Source organism: Equus przewalskii, chromosome 13 (genome assembly GCF_037783145.1).
Source record: "Equus przewalskii isolate Varuska chromosome 13, EquPr2, whole genome shotgun sequence".
NCBI classification, from domain to species: domain Eukaryota; kingdom Metazoa; phylum Chordata; class Mammalia; order Perissodactyla; family Equidae; genus Equus; species Equus przewalskii.
In genome coordinates this window covers 90,455,292-90,474,480 of record NC_091843.1, presented here as the reverse complement: position 1 = coordinate 90,474,480, position 19,189 = coordinate 90,455,292, and the positions used below count along the sequence as shown (strand labels likewise).

The window sequence follows — 19,189 nt, the reverse complement described above, 5'->3', positions numbered from 1 at the left end:
TATACATGACATTCAGATTTGGAACACTTGCCATTATAAAATTACTGTTGAACCTAAAGAAACTTCCTATTTATTTTTAAATGTGAATGGATAACTGCAAATAAATGTTGAGTGTAATGTATATTAAAGTTTCTTGTGGGATATCAGCTCATGAATTTGTTAGAGTTCCTTTAACAAATTGGCTTTATTTACAAGATTATATTCTAAGTATGATGCTACCATGAGTAAATCAAAAGGTCGTTGACAATGGCCATCAAGTTGACGGATCGAATTGATCCAACTGAGAAACAAACACACTTGGGATTCACTGGATTACTCTTATCACAAGTGGCTGCGGAAAATGTTTCCCTAGTTCCTTACCTGAAAGAGTGGTGGGGTTTTAATTATTAAAGTAAAATCATTGTCAATGCCGAATGTCTATAGATTTTAGCAACTTAATTACCATTATCTTGGTGTTTCATAAAGCCAATTCCTTAGTGTGTGCAGTTACTTGCTTTTCCCCATTAGTATATCCTACACTGAACTTTCTCAATGGACCATCATCTGCTTTATCGCATGTTTCATTGGACTGTTCATACTTGCCTGTTTAATGAGAATGTTGCATAGTTTGTGTCTTTTGAACATAGGTTTTCTTTCTCTTGCTTCATATGAATCTGCTGGATTTTAGTATTATCTGTGTAGTTTGCTTCAAGTAATCCTTAAACATTTTTCTTTACCCCCACCCTTTTTTTATGAAAGGTTGACCTGTAAGTTTTTGAGAGAACACCATTAAAGCTCTTATGGTTTGTTTTCTGTTTGTATTTTCCCGTGTGTATAAATGTATTTATATGTACGTACCTTGGAATTGCAGGATGCAGTTCTGAGTTGCACTTGTTTTAGCTCAGTGTAAGTTTAAGAACTTCCTGAATTTGATGGTGAATATGTTTGATTAATTCCCACTTCAAAATCTTTTAAAATAAAATATTAGCATGTAATCAGTCTAATGTTTTATCATCTATTTTGGGCTATGCCTTTTGAGGCGAAGACAAACTATTTGTTCTTTTAGTCCACCTATCACGTGTCATTGAAGTGGACTGTCTAAATTTCCTTTATGTCAAATATGGTTCGAAATTAGCGGGCTTTTATGTCCGTTACTGTTACCGTCACCATTGGAGGGTTTTTGGAATGAGATTTAACATAGCACAGCAATCTTCCAGTCCATTCATTCAGTGCATGCCCTAACACTTAAATTTGACAGCTGATTCTGATACCAGGCAACAAATGATTCACTGGTTTGTTTTGGAAATGTTAACAAACAAAACAAAACCTACCAAAATTTGGATTAAATTCGTAGGTAATTTTATAAAAAGAGATGTAGAGAAGTGAGAAAGAAATGTTAACTTCTGAGAAGTGTAGACAATTCAGAAATGTAATCATATGTACAGTATTTCTTGGGGAAAAAACAGATTTCATTATTAAATTCTGACGTTTCCAGTGGCTTTGAATGAAGAATCTCTAAATCCATCCATTTTTCTTGCTCATCTTTTTGCTACCAGAGAATGATAAATTCTTGACACTTGATTGAGCGAGAAAAGCAATTTGTCACGGTTTTTGGTGTTCTCTCAATCTTTAAAGTTTTTTTAATTCCTTTTGTTTTTCTTTTTCCAAGAGTATGCCGTATATGTTGCTGCCCCTTATTTTAGGGGGTGGTAATAAACAGCACTGGTGAAATCTTATGTTTATTATCATACACAAATTCTGTTGGTTTCTGTTTCTGAGTTATTTGTTGTTTTTCTTTATTTTTCTCCTCCCCCTCATTTGCTCATGTCTTGGTTGGCGTTTGGTGGTGTATAACCGTGATTGCGTTACCTTAGCAATAACAATTGGTCGTCTTGGTTACGTTTGTCCTCAAGAGGTGGCCCCCATGCTACAGCAGTTTATAAGACCCTGGTGTGTATTATTCAATCTTTTTTTTTAATTCATTTTTCTTCACTCTTTCTTTCTCTTTCTATCTCACTTTTAGATATATTTTCAGTTGGTTACAAAAATCACAATCCTTAATCATTGCCAACCATGTGACTAATCTTGTCCTATCAGGTTTGTGAGGTTTTTCAGTAGCATCGTCATGTATATTTATTTTATGTTGTGGCTAACGACTAATTGATGCATGGGATAAGATTGTCACATGCTTGCTGTGTTAAAAAGCTTGATTATACATAAAAAGCATTTAAATATCCACCAGTAAAATAAAGATGCATGCAAATTCTATAAATTTAGGGTTTTGCATTATGTTTCTTTTTAAGAGTTAATTTGAAAACTTGGATTGCATTAAGAAATACATGTTTAAATTTGTTATGTATAAAAATCTTATTTGCTTGTTAATGTAAAAGTTAAACATCTACACCATAAGTTGTATAATAATAGTTTATATTGTGGCAGTATAGCCTATGTTCTGCTTCTTTTCAATTGATAATCTTTCAAGTCATTTTTAGTAGTGTTTAATGGAATACAAGTCATAATACAGTTTTAAAAATTGGTAATTTACTTCTGACTCAAGCTCATTAATAGTTTAAATGGGAGATTAAAATCAACTGTCCATTTCATAGATGCAGTCTATTAATAAGAAAATGTAAATTTCAAGGTTCTACTATGTTGAGATTAGATGGGCCCAACATACAGGAAGTGGAGAAACTTAAGCTTTATGAAAATTCTTTGAATATAAACATTATACTGTGGTGCTTATTCCATTAAATACTGTCCATTAGTGTTGTAATTGAACCTGCTTTTTACTTACATACTAAACTCAGTTCTATAACTTAATAGGTGCACCTCTCTGAGAAACATAAGGGACAATGAGGAGAAGGACTCAGCGTTCCGTGGGATTTGTACCATGATCAGTGTGAATCCCAGCGGCGTGATCCAAGTAAGGTGTTTGCAAGGTTCTGCTTTTAACTTCAAGTGTTCTGAATAATGAAACTTTAAAGGAGGAAATATTTTAACACTTTAATCCTAAAAATATTATATTTATTAACATTTTTTAGAGGTACTGAAACAAATTATATATTAAAATGTATATTTGTTAATATTTTGAAATGATAATGCCTGTTTTTATTTCCTACATCTTTTTTTGTCGTAAAACATAGTAATGGCAGATTTGGAGAACAGTTACATTCTTGTCTTACATTAACCCAAAGCTGCTTCCATTCACATTTGGACCTCATTTATTTGTTGTGTACATGCCTCCTGTCCATGAATAACAGTTTGCTGAGTTTGAGGTTATCTACACCTAAAAGAGTGACCAAATAGGGTACTCTTTCTGTTACTTAGAATCAAACTTAGAGACTCAGCAGTGAATAAAATGGAAAATGAAATCAGCCATTGAAACTGCTGTAACTCTGAGAGCTTATGATTGATTCATCCTTATCATTTCCTGTCTTAGTTCATACTATGTTTAGACATTTTTAGCATTTTTTAAAAATTATTTGGCAACAGTATCAGACATGAGTCTGAGCCACCTCTGGATCCAACTTTGAGGAGAGGACGGCATGGGAGGGTCAGGAAAATGACCTGGCCCTTCCAAGAGATGGGCGCTTCAAACACTGTCATTGAGACCTTGGTGTTTCCTGTCTTCTGTTAATTACTGTGTTTGGTAATTCGGGTTTAGAAACATTGTGAATTACCAGCTTATAAAATTCAAATTGATGTAGGTGGTAGGCCTTGAAAACTTACAAAGGAGAACTGGAAACAATCTTTTGACTAATTTCGCCTTTGTAAAACCTTAATGTCTGACTATGAAAACAAGCCAGGACTATTTAGAGATGGCCCTGGTTGCAGAATAACCTCCTGACATTTTCTGTTTTTGCAGTACTTAAGAACTTTTGTGTCATGTTAAATGTGTTTCAGAGGTGTCTGAGATGACATAACCGTATTAAGAAGGATCCTTTTTCATTCTGGGTTTTTTAGTTGTGTGTTTATTTATTGAATTAACATTTAAGATGGTGGAAGTAACACATGTATGTGGTCATGAGATCATGTACAACTTTAGAGTTGGTAGAAATCTCTACTTTTTACATACTTATTTGGGTACGGTTAAAAGGAAATGTCTTATTTCTTATATTTAAATTTTTAATCACAAATTCTAGATTTGTATATATTTTAACTTTTAACATCACGTTATTTGGAAGGCATAGGTAATCATAATTTGAATAAACCATGAACTTTAGGCGCATGGCATTTTATTTGCCTAAATGTGTGTTTTATACATGTACTTTAATGTTAGTAAATTTTGAAATTAATGAAGTTCTCTGAATTTAATAATAAAATTTAAAGTAGTTGACATATCAGAACATCAGCAATATCTTGAATGTTGTATACTGGACTGTTGTTTCATTATGACAGTCAAAATTGGAAAATAGTGAAATATTTAAAGCATATACCTGTTGTTGCCTTATTCTTGTAGTCAGAATAACCTGGTAATCTTTTGAGTAATTGTCTGAGCATTGGGCTTTTTCTTCTTTTTGTTTGAGTTGAGCTGGGTCTTATTGGTCACGGCATAATTAGTTTTTCTTCTCACTTTTGGACATTAAGTTTCTATCTGAAGATACGTCTTGAATTTAGGTCTATTACAATACTTCAAATTGAGCTTATTAGGTATACACTTAAGTAGTTTAAAATTATTTCTAGGCTAGTCAGAACTGTAAGATCATTGAATTTATATAATTCTTTAATCCAAAAAAGTGACGGTTTTTTTAAATTGATGCTGATTTGATGCTTTCAGTCCTTTGCTGATGGTAAGCATTTACTAGACGGGTTTTGTGATGTAAAGTAAAATACAAAAGGGCATTAACTTCCAATATAAACTGAATACACAGTAGTTCCTTGATGGTGGAGTAATAGCAGCATCCGTTAAGTAATCTCTTAGAATTCCTCATGATCATAGGTGATTCTTAAAATGTTTTCTCTTTTTAAGCTAGGATTCTATTGTGACATGTATTCTGAAGTTTGCATAGCTCTTTTGCTGTGTTTGACAAATATATCAGCCTAAGATGTATTTTTGCTTGTTACAGGATTTTATATTTTTTTGTGATGCTGTTGCATCCTGGATTAATCCAAAGGATGACCTGAGAGACATGTTCTGTAAGGTAACTAAGTCGTCTTTATAATGTATATCTTGGGACTGTTACCATCCTAGTTGGAAAGTTTACTATATATTTCATAGGACGCTTAGAGTCTTCGAATCAATACTGAATCAATAAAGGAGTTGGCTTGATCTTTTCTTAAGATACAGCAGTGACTGTATCCACAGAGCATGGACTTTAAAGATATTTTTCTCCACGGGGTTAAACCTATCTGGTTCTTTGCTTTAGTAGTGCTCTCTTTTAATTGACTCCCGTCAGCACTCAGCCATAACAAAATGAGAAATAAAATGCTGTGACGCATTTAAGCCGCTAATATTAGTGAACTACAGTTGCAGCATAAACCCAAAGCTTTATTTATTTCCAATTTGAAAAAACTTAATCTGGCATAGAAATTTTATCCCTTGGGTGAATTCTGTCCTTTTCTGGGGTTTTTTCATTCATGTTACTCAGAGGTTGCTTAGAGTACTGCGTCTGTGAGGAGGACACTTGCTGAATTCCGACCTCCTCAAGGCAGAGTTGAACACTTTCTGAGGGGCTCTTAGGCAAGACGTGAAATGGCGTAGAATCCAACAATGTGTGAGAATTACCACCTTAAAAGGATAAAATTTTAGAATAATAAAACCAATAATATTTGATGTCAGAAGCTATGCAGATCTGAGGTTTTCTCTCTTGTTATTGATAATTGAATGGTTTTTCTAACTCTCTGCAGATCCTTCATGGATTTAAAAATCAAGTTGGGGATGAAAATTGGAGGCGTTTCTCTGACCAGTTTCCGCTTCCCTTAAAAGAGCGTCTTGCAGCTTTTTACGGTGTTTAATCTCGCGCTTAAGCTGCAGTCCCGTGATTAGGGTAAGTTGTGAGAAGTCTGGAATCTTCCACGATGGAGAGACTTAGTTAGGACCACAGTCGAAAGCTGCTAAATGGAGTAGAGCCTGTTCCACAGAGGCCGAGTGAAGCAGCCTCCAGCTATGCTGGACTTTACAGTGACTTAAGTGGAGGCTGGAGAATCATTCAGAGAACCAGCAAGAGACGCTGCAGGTCCCGCTTTGAATCCTCAGGAGGACATCCAGGTTGGCGTGCTGGTCAGATGACTCAGCGCTGCTGCGGCTCGTGCTTTTTTCCTGTTCACCCCATAAGGTCACTGACGGTCGCTGCGGTGGGGTGAAAACGGTTTCCTTTTGAAGCACAGATTTGTAGGCTGATGTATCAGGGACTTTCTGTGTTGTGAGCCTTCGGGAAAACCCAGGTAAAACTGGAACTGGGTTTGCCCTCAGTAGATAAGAATATTTAACATTCATTCTTCAACGTCTGTCTTTTTGGGCACCTACCCTGTGGCTAGCACTGCGTTTTGAAATGGGCAGTGGAAGATTGTGTTTGATCTGGGGTGGTAGAGGGGCAAGTCCACTTGGACTCTTGTTCCCTGAGTTTTTCTTTATTTAGTTGAATGAATAATTCTGGTCTCTTGACCCCACTTCCCTCATTGAGTTGTTTCAGGGATTAAATACTGTACTATATGTGATGCCAGAACTTAGTGTATTGCCTAACGCACCAAGTTGGCTCAGTAAGTGTTAAGAATGTGAACCAGGATACACTTCTTTCGGTTTTGAACATGAACTGAGACGGCTGGAGGGCCAGAGAGTACTCAGTCTATGTCCAGAGGATGCACACCAGTGAATTACCCTTTATGTCGGACTTCTTCTCGGCTTGCTTGCTTCTTTACTGTGAGCTAGATTTTAAACTGGGAAGATTTCAGCATCCCAGTTGTGTAACCTAGAAGGCCGTATAAACGGACTCGCGGCTTCTGGAACATCTCAGTCTTCTGCGTCTGGTCCCACTGTGGTCTTGGGTCCCTGTAGCTGTTCTGTGGCTTGAGCATTTTGGAAAAGTGCTTGATTCACTTTATGTTAAATCGTGAGAGTGATTTTTATCATCAAGGGCCAAAAGATTCAAGAGTGGACTGAGTCTTGAGCACTTTCAGATTTATGACCTCTGTGGTCTCTATTATATCACCAATTAGGAATTAACTGTGGTGAGCATGTTCTAAGACAAGGTATGAAATACTTCTCAGTTTTCTAATTAGAGGTAAAAGTGCGTTGGTAGCTTTTGTTCCGGTCTTTCTTGTACTCTTCTTCCCCTTTTTCAGAGGCAGAGAAAAGGGGTTACTTGTACTTCTCCACAGGTGGGCCAGTCACCCTCTGTAAATTCACCCAAACTTTCATCAGTGTCCAGAGTTTGGCCTGAGTGGTTAGTAGAGTTTTGTTGTAGAAGGACCACTACCAGGTGCTAGTTATGATCTCCCAGTAATCTGCCTTGATGTCTTAATGTCCTTCTCATCATCAAACCTGTGCTGGCATTGAAAAAGTCCTTACCAGGAAAAGCAAGACGCCTGAGAGTATAGGAAGTGATGGAGTAAAATAGAGCCGGAGGAATTATCGGGAACATTGAGAAGGCGGGTGTTAAAATTTGCTTTTTGATATTTGCTGAGTGTAGTGACCTTACTGCAGTGTGAACACCTTTAGTGCCTCCTAAGCTAAAACATCAGACACCCAAAAATAAGTAATGCTCCTTTTATTTTTTGTTAGATTGGGTTTTTGTTTGCTTAATATTGGGAATACTGGCAAAAGCATAGTGTTTTAATGTTTACTAGGCAAAGTGATTGTCCTAAAAAATCTGCTGTTTAATTTTGAAGTAAGGTAGCTTATGAAAATATAACCAGTTTGCATTGGGCCCAGTGTGCGGAAGGGGATGAAGCGTTAGGCTCATGGGATCCTGCAAGGCCCATTTCCCCTGTTTGCTCTGTTCAGAGTGCTGCACTACTCTCTGCATGTCCTCAGCTCACTGTCACTTTTCGTGTCTGTTGCAGGTGACAGTTGAGAGCCGTCGGAGAGAGGAAGCAAGGGGTTATCATTGGCTAGATTATCTTAGGCAGTCGGTCCAATTTCCCGTTTTCTTTAGGTAGAAAGAGCAGGGTTACTTGATTCTGTGTGGCACCAGCTTTAAAAGAGGAGCAGTTGCTAAAGTCTGAAATTGTTTTGTTTTCTTGCAGGTCCTTCGGTCTTGGAGACTGTGAGGGAGCCTCTGCACCCAGGGAAAATGTTACCCTCTACGGGGGGAAGGGCAACCCAGTAGGGAACACAGTGCAACCCAACCCTACTGGGAGGGGCGGGAGGGAGGTGTTGCCGTCACTGTATAAGTCGATGTTGGGAAAAGTTTTAACATCTGGAGCCTTTGTGGGTGGAAATCTGTCTCCAATTACAACTCCGCACTGGATGTGAAGAAGCAAAAAACAAACCTATTCAGTCTACTCACAAAACAGTACATTCTGGAATATTATGGGGAATTGTACCAAAACAAGAACCATATAAATGACGCATAGGGATAAGAAAGAAAAAATTCTATAGCGCACAATAAAGGAAACCTAAGAATGGGGGATACAGACAGTAAAGAAGCTTTTTTTTTTTTTTTAATTTAAAGGTTTTGATAAATTTTCCCCCATGATGGGGCCTTGTTTTTGCATGCTGATGAAGAACTACATAAATGAAGCTAATAGAGTTAAAATCAGCTTGCCTACCCATAGTAGAAGCAGGTTCTTGGAAGTTACAATTTAAGGTACCCCCAAAAAAGTTGGAAATAAAACAAAACAAATCTAAACAATGAAGCACCCTGTGAGATGCCAACTGAGTCACTCCTTTGACCTTGGTGGGTGGGCAGGGAGGGAGGAAGAAGTGGGGCTGGGCATATCGAACTAAAGATTGACATCTTGATTTTGCATTAAAACATTAATGTAGTGGATATAATTTGATGGTTGTACTTCGTTAGATTTAATTTCTAGGCCAGGACGTTACTTCTAAAGTGCAGTTGAAGGTTCAGGCACGCGTTCTGGCTCAGTGATGGGGCCCTTTGATCCGTGGGGGGGCGTGCTCGCAGCATGGGGTGAGATTGGCATTCAGTTAGCTGGGGCGCCAGTATGTGTTGCCGTTGACCGATTCAATATAGCCCTGCATTTAAAATTCCTTTTTAAGATTTGTGGATTTTATTTTTATTAAGAATATAGATATAAAGTACTGTAGTTTACAGCTAGGCCTTGAAATATCTTTTTAGGATCTGTTAGGAATAAGATTGATATTGTATTGTGTGTAACCTGCACAATGTGGAAAGCTGATATACCTGTGCAAAATCCTTGCCTCTGTGCTGTCAGTGTGATGTGCTTTCTGCATGGTTATATACTACTAGTGATTTTATCGAAACTTCTCAAACTTAAATTACATGGTAAAAGATCTGTAAGAGGCTGCATAAATGTTAGTTGGCACATAAAGACAATTGTAGAAGTTGAAGACATGATTGCTATACTTCAATGTTTATTCCCACTCAACATATTGCCTTCTAAGCTTTCTTTTTTTGTTCAAAGCATGATCTTAAAGATATGTTTAAGTTAATGGATGTAATGCAGGGTTCCTACACTGTATTGGCGCATGTTGGTGGCCCTCTGTGCCCTAGATATATGCACACAGGGTGTAAGTAAAAAGCTACAGAGTGAAAGTTGGTTTGGATCCTCTTCATTTCATTTGTTTAGCTTTTCTGTTATTTTTCTCTACTTACATGTATTCCTGTGAATAAATCCTTGTTAAGTTAACCCTTTACTTTTCCTTCCATGTGTATTTTCTTATATACTGTGAATGTGAAAACCTAACTGGTACACTTGATCTTGTGTCCATATGAAAGTGCAAGTCTTTATTAATTTGGATTGCCTGAGCAGTGTATCCCATGATGATGAAGGAAAATGGAGAGATTTTTCTTTTTAACTCTGCTGGTCAGAGATGAAGCCACACCTTTCCATTTTTCAATGCTGCATATTTAATCTGCAACAGAAATGTTAAGCCATAACAACCTTTTATATTTCAGTTTGTCACCTTTGCATTGCAGAATAAATTCTGAATAACCATTTTTATAAGCAGTTGCTCCTCTTTGCATGGTTCTATTCTTCTAAAGGTGTTGAATGATACAGCCATTGCACTGAAGTTTGAGCTGTATGCGTGTGGATTTATAAATACCGTTTCAAGAAATTTCAAATGCATGGTAGCATGCAGAAAGGTTTCTGTTACTCTGTGTGTGTGTGTATTTTTTTTTTAACATGTCCTTTCACTTTCTTTCTTCTACTTTGGCTTTGCAAATTTCAGTCTGTAGAACCTGAAGTTAAATAATATTTTATAATGTCCAGGGTTTTTTTTAATTATAAGTTGGATCCAAAGGGTATGTCGCATTTTGCTTTCCAGTACCATTGCTTCACTGGGAGCTCAAAATTTGCTTCCTAGTTAGTCTTTAAAACCTGGTTAGGGTAGCTGTTTTATCCTTAAATTCTAGTGATATTCTGTAATTGTTTGGATACTTTTAGGATTTAGAATGGGAGATATTTTAATATTCTGGAACAGATAATAAATACTTTAAATTGAAAGAAATGAAATTCTTCTCTAAACACTTTAAAACAAACATAGAAACAACCTTCAGTAAAGTTATCTGGACCTATAATTGACAATTCTATATTCACTGAAAAGCAGTATTGTCACCTCTTTGACTAAGAATTGGTTTCCAGTTAGGCAGATATGTAACAAGAATGTGCCCATTTTTCAAGTCACTTAACCTGTTCTTAAATTTAAAGGAAATTTAATTTAAAAATAGAAAATAAAATTGAGTATGTACGGCTGGCAACCTGAGATTGGGTTGGTTCTTTTGTGTTTCTCTCCTTCAAAGTTATTGTTCCTTCCCAGTGTATATTTCAGATGCATAGTATAGCATAGGAATTTGCAGAAGCCATTTAAGTTATCTTTTGAGGTAAGCTCCAATTTAGCATCTATTGTTCTGAAAACTTAATACATCATGGGATATATATAAAGCGACTAAATTCTTGTGGTGTAGTTGTAATAGTTTTGACTGTTGACTGAATGTCTATGAACTTGTGAGTCTGTCTTTGTTACATTCCAGTGTTCCTGCCTTTGGCATGCTTCAGGCACGGCTTACTTCATCTGCTCCTTACACACTGAAGTGCTGTTAGTGTGCTCAGCTACAGAGATAGCCGCTGCTCAGTGATGTCGATTTTCTACTTGAATATTTTTATGTTGTAGGAACCTCAGGAGGTCAGTGTTTACTGTTTTCTATATGCCTTCTTTTTCCTGTTCGAGCTTCTCTCTTTGAAGGATTCTAACAGAACAAAAGCTGCTGATCAACCTAAGTTGGAAACAGAAAGTGTATTTAATATAATTTAAATGCATGTTTGGCAGTTCCATGTTATAGTCCATTAGTAAGTGAACTTAGTGCCACAGATGTTCATTTATTCAGGAAGGAGTTTCTTTTTTGTATTGTCTGATCTCTTTAATAACTTCATACTGTATAAAAAAATCACTTTTTTATATTTTTTGGTTGGTTATTTCCCAAATAATCAACATGTAAATAATCTTTAAGAGCCAGTTCTGATGCTTTACATTATTGCTACTTGATTTTGTGATGCAAGTTATATTTCAGAATAGATTTTAAAACACTTAACCAAGCCATTACATCTTAAAAACAAAATAACGTAGCATACATTTTGTAATTAACATATTGATAAACACTGTGATTTTTTTTTGTTAAGACTTTTTCATTGATCTAATTGCTTAAATTGCATATATTGTAAGATAGAATCAGATGTATATTTTAAAATAATTTCAACTGACTTTCCTCTATTGAAATGTTTTGTCTACTCAGTTATAAAATATTCAGATACAAGTTTTATCTCAGGTGAATACTCTTGTATCCTTCTTGCTTTGGTGACATATGCTTATAAAGGGTCATCATACTTATATTCCTTATTTTCTAGTGTATTCATGAAGAATCTTCCCATTTAGTCTGATTTTCCAGTCCCTGTTCTAGTGGACTAGGGTGGCATAAATCCCTCTTGGTGAGCCCTTTGTGTGCAGGTTTACCTTGAGAGTGAGCTCAATTTGGTCCTCCTTTTCTCCAGACCCTCAAGATAGGAAAGTGTAAATTTTTCTGTCCTATGTTATATTACATAGCTGAAATGCCAGAATTAAACTCATTATGTCTTAAAAACCCTTTAGTCCAAATTTAACTTAAATCCTTTGCCATAAAGAAAAAAGTGGTTTTTTTGCTTCATATAATTAATCTATATTATTCATATTGAATGTATTAACAGATAACGGTGCAAAAACATCCTTCTCAGGGGAAGGGTGTCTCATGCATAACTGCAGTTTAAATCCTTCTTTCAGCAGTATTTGAAATGCACACAGCTTTGCTTGTTGAATTACTTTTGCAAATAATCCAAGGGGGAAAACACTAACTGTCGCTACTAGTGCTGTTATTGAAGTGTAGGCATGGAGATCTTTCAGAAACTGGGCTTCAGGTTGTGAGGGGTCTGGGATAATCTCGATGCAAGGTCAGATTGATAGAGAGCTGTGTGACAATTTTGTCTGGTAATAATACCATGCAAGAGCATTCTATACCTACTTAGTACACTTCAGACTGTATTAAATATGGGGATATTTCTAATGCCTCTTAAAAAATAAAATTTTACACGAAGGTTTCATTCACTTCAATACTTTTCAGGTGACGTAGAACTCATTTTCTCAGTCTTATGTAGATTTGCCCCCGTTGGTGTTACTTAATATGTCATCTTTATCTTTATGCCTAATTATTGTGCATATTAATTTTAAGGTATACATTTAAATTATAGCAACTGTTTATTGTGATTTGTATCCCAGAATGTATTGTGTTTAAAAAAATGTATGCATGATTTTGAGGGAAGGCAAATGGTGATTTTTTTCTTTTGTACCTGTTGTACATTTTAAAACCAAACCAAATCTATTTGCCAAGCATTATATCACTAATTAAGGAAATAGTATTTTCCCTTTAAAACAATTTTTGTGCACCTACCATAGAATCCCCTTATACTATGGCTTGGTATTATGCAGAATTAGCTATTTTGCAAGTCTGATTATCTTCCTGAAAGCCTCCTGTGACATGGTTAGCCTCTAAGGCAGTGTTAGTCCCTTCCCATACCAGCCTGGCAGAGGGGTTCCGCTGTGTTCTCCACTATCGCTTCATTGTTGTTTCCTCTGTGGATGTGTAACCAAATGAAGATTGGATGATATTTTATGGAGATAATAATTAGACAATACTGTGTAATTAATTTTACTTAATAGATTATCATCTGTGAGAGGAGATGTTTAAACATGGTTAATCAATTCATGTTATAAAACAGTTTTACACTTAATATTCATGTTAACATTGGGTGCAATAATTTAGTAGTTTTAGCTTTAGTTATAAATAACTGGATCTTTCTGCTGACAACTTAGGTTGTATGAGTTATGCTTAAAGCTTTAAATCGGATGTTTCCTGTACCTGCCACACTATGTTAGAATGTGTCCTTCAAACATATCCTCCTGCAACTTCAAACTGTGCTCAGTTGACACTTCTTGAAGTCTAACTCTGTGCTAACAGATCTTCATTTTACATAGAATACGGTTTTAATTTTTGATAAGCTGCTGAATTTTAAAGAGAGTTTTTTGGGGCCACCAAATATTTTGGATCATGCAGAGAATATATATTGTACTGTAGTAATTTTGTATTTACATTTGTATGATGTGACATAATAGATGTGAATGTTAATCCCTGCTTGACGATGTTAATAAAGGTGTTTAACTATAGATGTTTCACTCTGATTTTTAATGAAAGGAAATGAGCTTTCTTTCCTTTCTCTTCCTCTTCCCATTTTGGGTCCAGATAGGTCTTGTCGTTGTGTTGTTTTTGTTCTTTGGGGTTTTTTCTTTGAGGGTGTTTTTCTGAGCTTAGACATTAGTGCTCTCTTGTTTGACATGATCTATTTTTTAAATTGAGTACTTTCTTATTTGTATGGTGTGGTAAAAGACCTATTTTCTGCACATTTTAATTTAACTTCTGTTATTGATATATTTCTAAACGGTTCTTGGTTCAGCTTTCGGTGGGGGAGCAGGGAAAGATACTGCTCCTCAAAACGGAAATTAAAATAGAACGTGAAGTCGTGAATGAAGCATTGTAAGGAGGGGCGGTGTGAATGCGCGTCCGGGTAAGCCTTCCTGTGAATCCTCCAAACATTAAGACTTGCAGTTTGGAAATTAATATTTATAAAGGTAGTTTCCTCTTCAGGTTGTAATCCATTATAGTTGCATGTTATTAATTAAAATTAAATGTCTTAATACATTTCAGGGGAAATAGGTGCAAAACTGTTTATAGTAGTCTAGTTTTTATTTGAGATTTAGAACAAAGGAAGGGGCTAAGATTAGATCAGCACAACCCAGAAAATTTTAATGGAAATGAGACTCTGGTTTCTTTGCCTTTGCTACCTGCACATGAAAATATTTGAGATTCCTCAGTTGTGTTGGAGAGGAAAAAAACTGAAAGTGGGGTATCGTGTTCTAAAACACAACTTCAAGAAAGAATGTAAGATTCCAGAATTCAGAACTTAGCTTGTGGAGGAAGATAATCAAAACCAGCCTGATCATTAGTTATTCAAGATTCTGTTTTGCTGCTGCCATCTTAAAGAAATTGTGCCTGAAGCTAAAATCTTTTCATTTGTAAGTCTTTAACATTTGAGTGAAAGTAAAGTACAAACTTCAAGATGTTACCCATTTATGCCTGTTTTTGAACTGACAGGCATTTTTATCTTGTCAGGAGTTCATAAGCAACCTGACTCCATAATTTATGTTACCTGCGACTCTCTTGGAATGATGGTCACAGTAGCAGTTGCACTACACAGCTCTGACTCCTCATTACTGCGCAGTTGAACACACAAACTGCTGGAGCTGTGACTGTCGTCTTATGATCATTCATCTCAGAATCTGTTTGAACTTGATGTAGAAGACCCTCCCGAAACGTCCACATAGCTCTCCAGTGTTCAGGTCAACAAGGTTTGCAAATTAACAGCTTAGAAATTCAACACAATTTGTAAGCCATTGACAAAAGTGATAGAGGAGAAATTGTTATACCAAGAACCTTTAGGTTTCTGTGCCAGTCAGCAGCAGGATTCATTTCTGTGCACAGTATAGCGATCTTGCTCTGGCAGTTTAAATTTTATTGTATTTCCTTTCAAGCTTTATGTTGCCTTTTGAAGAACTTCATTAAACAATTTAAGAAAGACAAGTGAACGATTTTAAATGAGTTTTAATACAACTACCCAGTGATGCAATGACAGTATTTCTGTGCACATATGTGCATTATTTTTAATATCCACATTTGCCTGTTAATAAATATACACCAAGTCAGTAGCCCCACCGAATTCTGTGAACAGTTTACACAACTCTCTTACTATTGTTGGATCTTCAGAAGTTTTTTCTAATTTTTCACTCTTAGAAATAAAGTTGTGATGAATGTCGCTATGCTTAAATGTTTGCATACACCTTCAGTGATTTCTTAGTGGAATTGCCATGTCAAAAGGAGATGGGGTTATAGTCAATTTCCTTTTGGATAACGTACTAATTTCCACACCCAGCAGCAACTTCAATGAGTGTTACCATGTGTGCTGTAAATTGTGACTTCATAGGCTGATTGTCTTACTTAGGAATTTTATATACAAAATCCATGTTTTCATGTTACATATTCAGTAATTATCTGAGTCTTATGTCACCAGTACAGTACTCTGGTCTCATGTTGCTTATATTCTGTTGTCCATGCAAAATAACCAGTAACCATTCTATAGATAGGAGAGAGAAGGTGAGTTTTACTCGAGCCTGGCTGAAGACTAATCCGGGAAGGCAGTTTCCACAAAGGAAGAAAGCATTCCAGAGAATTGTTCATGGTTTTCAGTACAGTCTTAGACCTTTTTAGAACAAAGGATGTACATTAAACACCCAGGATACACGTTCATCAAAGTTTCAAAGAGCTGTTCAGTTCCAAATTAGCAGGTCAATTTATTTTCAGGAGTAACTGATGTGATGTTACCCTGGTGGGTGTAGGAGGGGAAGAATGCATTCTTATCCTAAATGAGTGCATCCTTTTACTTTGAGATAATGTTTAACGTCCTCTTTGATGGTTAAGCAGATGGACAATGTATGTTTGATAGGCCATAAGTCAGGCTTCTTTAGTTGAAGCCGAATCAGTTTCAGTTTTGAACCAGAATAGCTACCCCATACCTCAATATGTGAAAATCTCTTGCCACTATTGTGGGAAGCTGATAGGTAACGGTGTTATATAGCAACAAGTGCCAGGGAGAAAGAGGCAGCTGGAAGGTGATGGCGGGAGTGGAGGCTTGCTGTTTTAAGTGGCCTCAGGGAGAGGAGTGTCTGAGAGGGTGTTATTTGAACCAAACCTTGAAGGAGTGAGTCTGTGCATATCTGGGGGTGAGTGTTTCTGGTAAAGGAACAATAAAAATAAACGCTCTAAGACAGTAATGTGTTTGGTTGTATTGTATGCAAGTGAGAAGAGTGTAACTGGAGCCCTGGGAGCAGGGGAGGAGGGTAGTAGATGAGATCCGGGAGGACGCTGAAGCCAGATGGCAGAGGTCAGTTTTGCACGTAAGTGAAGTAAGGGATCATTGTAGGGTTATCTGGATGTGTTTCAAGGGAGGAATCAAGATTGGCCACTGTACTGGAATGCGTGGTAAGGGAAGAAATCGAGGATGGCTGAGCAGCTGGAAGGATGGGAATGTTACCTGAAATAGGGGAAATCTGGCATTTGGTTTGAGATGTCCGTGTGGAGAAGTGGAGGAGGCAGTTGGAGTTCAGGGGAGATAACCTGGCTGCAGATGGAAAACTGGGAAGGTAGAAACGGCGCCTCAAGCATGGAGCTCAGTAACATCACCCGAGGCCTAGGAGGCCTAGGAGAAGGGGAGGCGCGAGCTGAAGCTGAAACCTCGACACTGAAGCCTGCAGAAGCAGCAAGTGAGAAGACTGGAAATTGACTTCACGCTTAACAACAAGGGAGGCCCTGATTTGGGCAGACCTCCTTATGGCTATTGAAGAATCAGAATGAGAGCTGTCTGCTCCCTCCCTCCGAGCTGTGAGAGGCCATAGGCTTCCCTTTTCCTCAAGGCTGAGTTAGTAGCTTTGTTTCCTAAGAACTGAATCGTTCAAGAAACGTGGAAGCTTGTGAAGGGGCAACGGGCCAAAGTGGGCTGAGATAAGTGACCCCCTTGATCAGCAGCTTGTAGTGTCTACATTTAAACTTAAAAACCTACCCAGAAAGATTAGCAACAGGTTTTCGTTTGTTACTAGGCGAGGTTCTAGAGTTCATATGAAAAAGAAAAGCCAGAGAAATCGTGGGAAGAGGTAGGAATGAGGATGGGACAATCCCAATCTGATGCTTTCTTGAGTTTTGGCTGCAGGAATTAAAACTACTGATTCACAAATAGGCAGCTCAAAAGAACTAAATCTGGAAACATCTGAATATACATGAAACTAGTAGATGGCGCTTAAATGAGAAAAGACGGATTGCTTAAGTGTTGGGAAAACTGAGTAGATATTTGCAAAAAAGGGCTGGGTTCCTACCTCATTACTGTGTACCAAAATTCTAGATGGCTCTAAAGTAAAAGTACTAACATGAAAACTTAGTTTCTTTTTTTATGTATAATCTTAGTATGGGGAAGGCATTTCTAGGTATGACACAAACCCCAAAAGTCTTGAAAGAAAAGACTGGTTTAAAAAGCCTAAAAATTCTGCATGACAAAGTAAAAACCTTTCACAGAAAATGGCTAATTTCCTTATATTTTAAAGAACTCCTTGAAGTCAGTAAGACAATCCAATAGAAAAATAGGCAAAGGATATTAAACGGTTCACAGAAGACTAAATTTTGTTTAGTTTTTAATCAATGTAAACTAAAATAGTTTACCTATGATGGATATGTTTTAAAGACTTTCAGTCAGTTGAAATTTAACTACACTTGGATTGCCTTCACATTGACAAAGGTCAGAAAGGCCTGGTGACAAACGCTTACCTGGGGCATAGGAAGCAGGAATACACACGTTGCTAGCAAGAGTGTAAATAAGTAAAATTGAAGGGCGGTTTAGAAATATCAAAATTATAAGTCTTTTGACCTATAAATCACCCCCTAAGTAATTAACCTATATTGTAGCCCGTAAACAAATGAAAAGATGCTACTTATCTTTTCCTATTCACTAAATTCACACAAATTGAAAATACCAGTCGCTGCTAAGGATGCACCATAGAGGAGGAGGCTCAGCGACAATGCAGACAGAGGACTGCTGCTTTGCAAACCAGCTACCATTACCCAGTAAAGCTGAACACTTGTATATGCTAAGACTCAGCAGTTCTCGGTATATACCTCAGAATGACTCCAGATGTGTGCCAGGAAAAGTGCAAGAATCTCCACATCAGCATTGTAACCAATAGCAAAACAGAAAAAGGAGCAGCCCTGAGGTCACACAGGATGGATAATTTTTGAAACAGTGCTGAGCAAAAGCAGCCAGTTTCAGTAGAATACCTACAGAGAAACCATTTATATAAAATTCAAAAACAGACTAAAAAGTGCATAAATAGGGATGCGTACATAGTGTGTAATACAAAATTAAGATGGTTACATCTTTGAAGGAGAGCGGAAGGTGCAAGCATGAAGAGTCTGGGTAGTGAGTACATTTTATTGCTCTTCAAGTGGTACAGAAATGCCCGCTCATGGAGATTTTGCACATGACTTCGTAGCACCAGACGAGACTGATCTGGTAACCATACACTGGCATACCGACCTCCCTTTATTATTTTTTCAGCAAGTTCATCTTTTATAATAAAATAAGAGCTGAATTAAAAAGCAGGCAGGTTTCCAGTAATACTTCAGATGTGCTGGCTCAAGGTCATTTCAGTCCAATATGCTGAGGAACTAAAGATCCCTGAGAGCTTTCATTGTTACACTTCTGAGGTATTCCATAATTTCTACAAGGCAGGTAATACGCACCTATATGCACATTTCTGGCATCTTTACTGAGAAACTTCTCTAGGCACTTTATCTTTACATTTTCACTTCGAAGGCACATTTTTCCCAGATAGGAAGGTATATTTAAGATCTTGTCATCTTCACACTTGTTTCCTTATCAGAACTGA

The 19,189-nt window shown here is 37.0% G+C and overlaps 1 protein-coding gene across 8 annotated transcripts in view; it reads left to right on the top strand.

The window, feature by feature from the left end:
* The window catches only part of TNPO1 (transportin 1), a 91,948-nt gene extending 78,135 nt beyond the window's left edge, over window positions 1-13,813 (top strand). For 6 of the 8 annotated variants that reach the window (XM_070569866.1, XM_070569863.1, XM_070569867.1 and 3 more), the window contains exons 21-25: window positions 1,854-1,929; window positions 2,803-2,902; window positions 5,046-5,120; window positions 5,827-5,966; window positions 8,164-13,813. In XM_070569866.1, coding sequence (XP_070425967.1) covers window positions 1,854-1,929; window positions 2,803-2,902; window positions 5,046-5,120; window positions 5,827-5,934 — 359 coding nt within the window. In that variant the 3' untranslated portion in view covers window positions 5,935-5,966; window positions 8,164-13,813. The remainder of the gene's footprint in view (window positions 1-1,853; window positions 1,930-2,802; window positions 2,903-5,045; window positions 5,121-5,826; window positions 5,967-8,163) is intronic. The other 2 variants (XR_011525327.1, XR_011525328.1) reach the window with 1 other exon arrangement.
* Window positions 13,814-19,189: the final 5,376 nt, after the last annotated feature.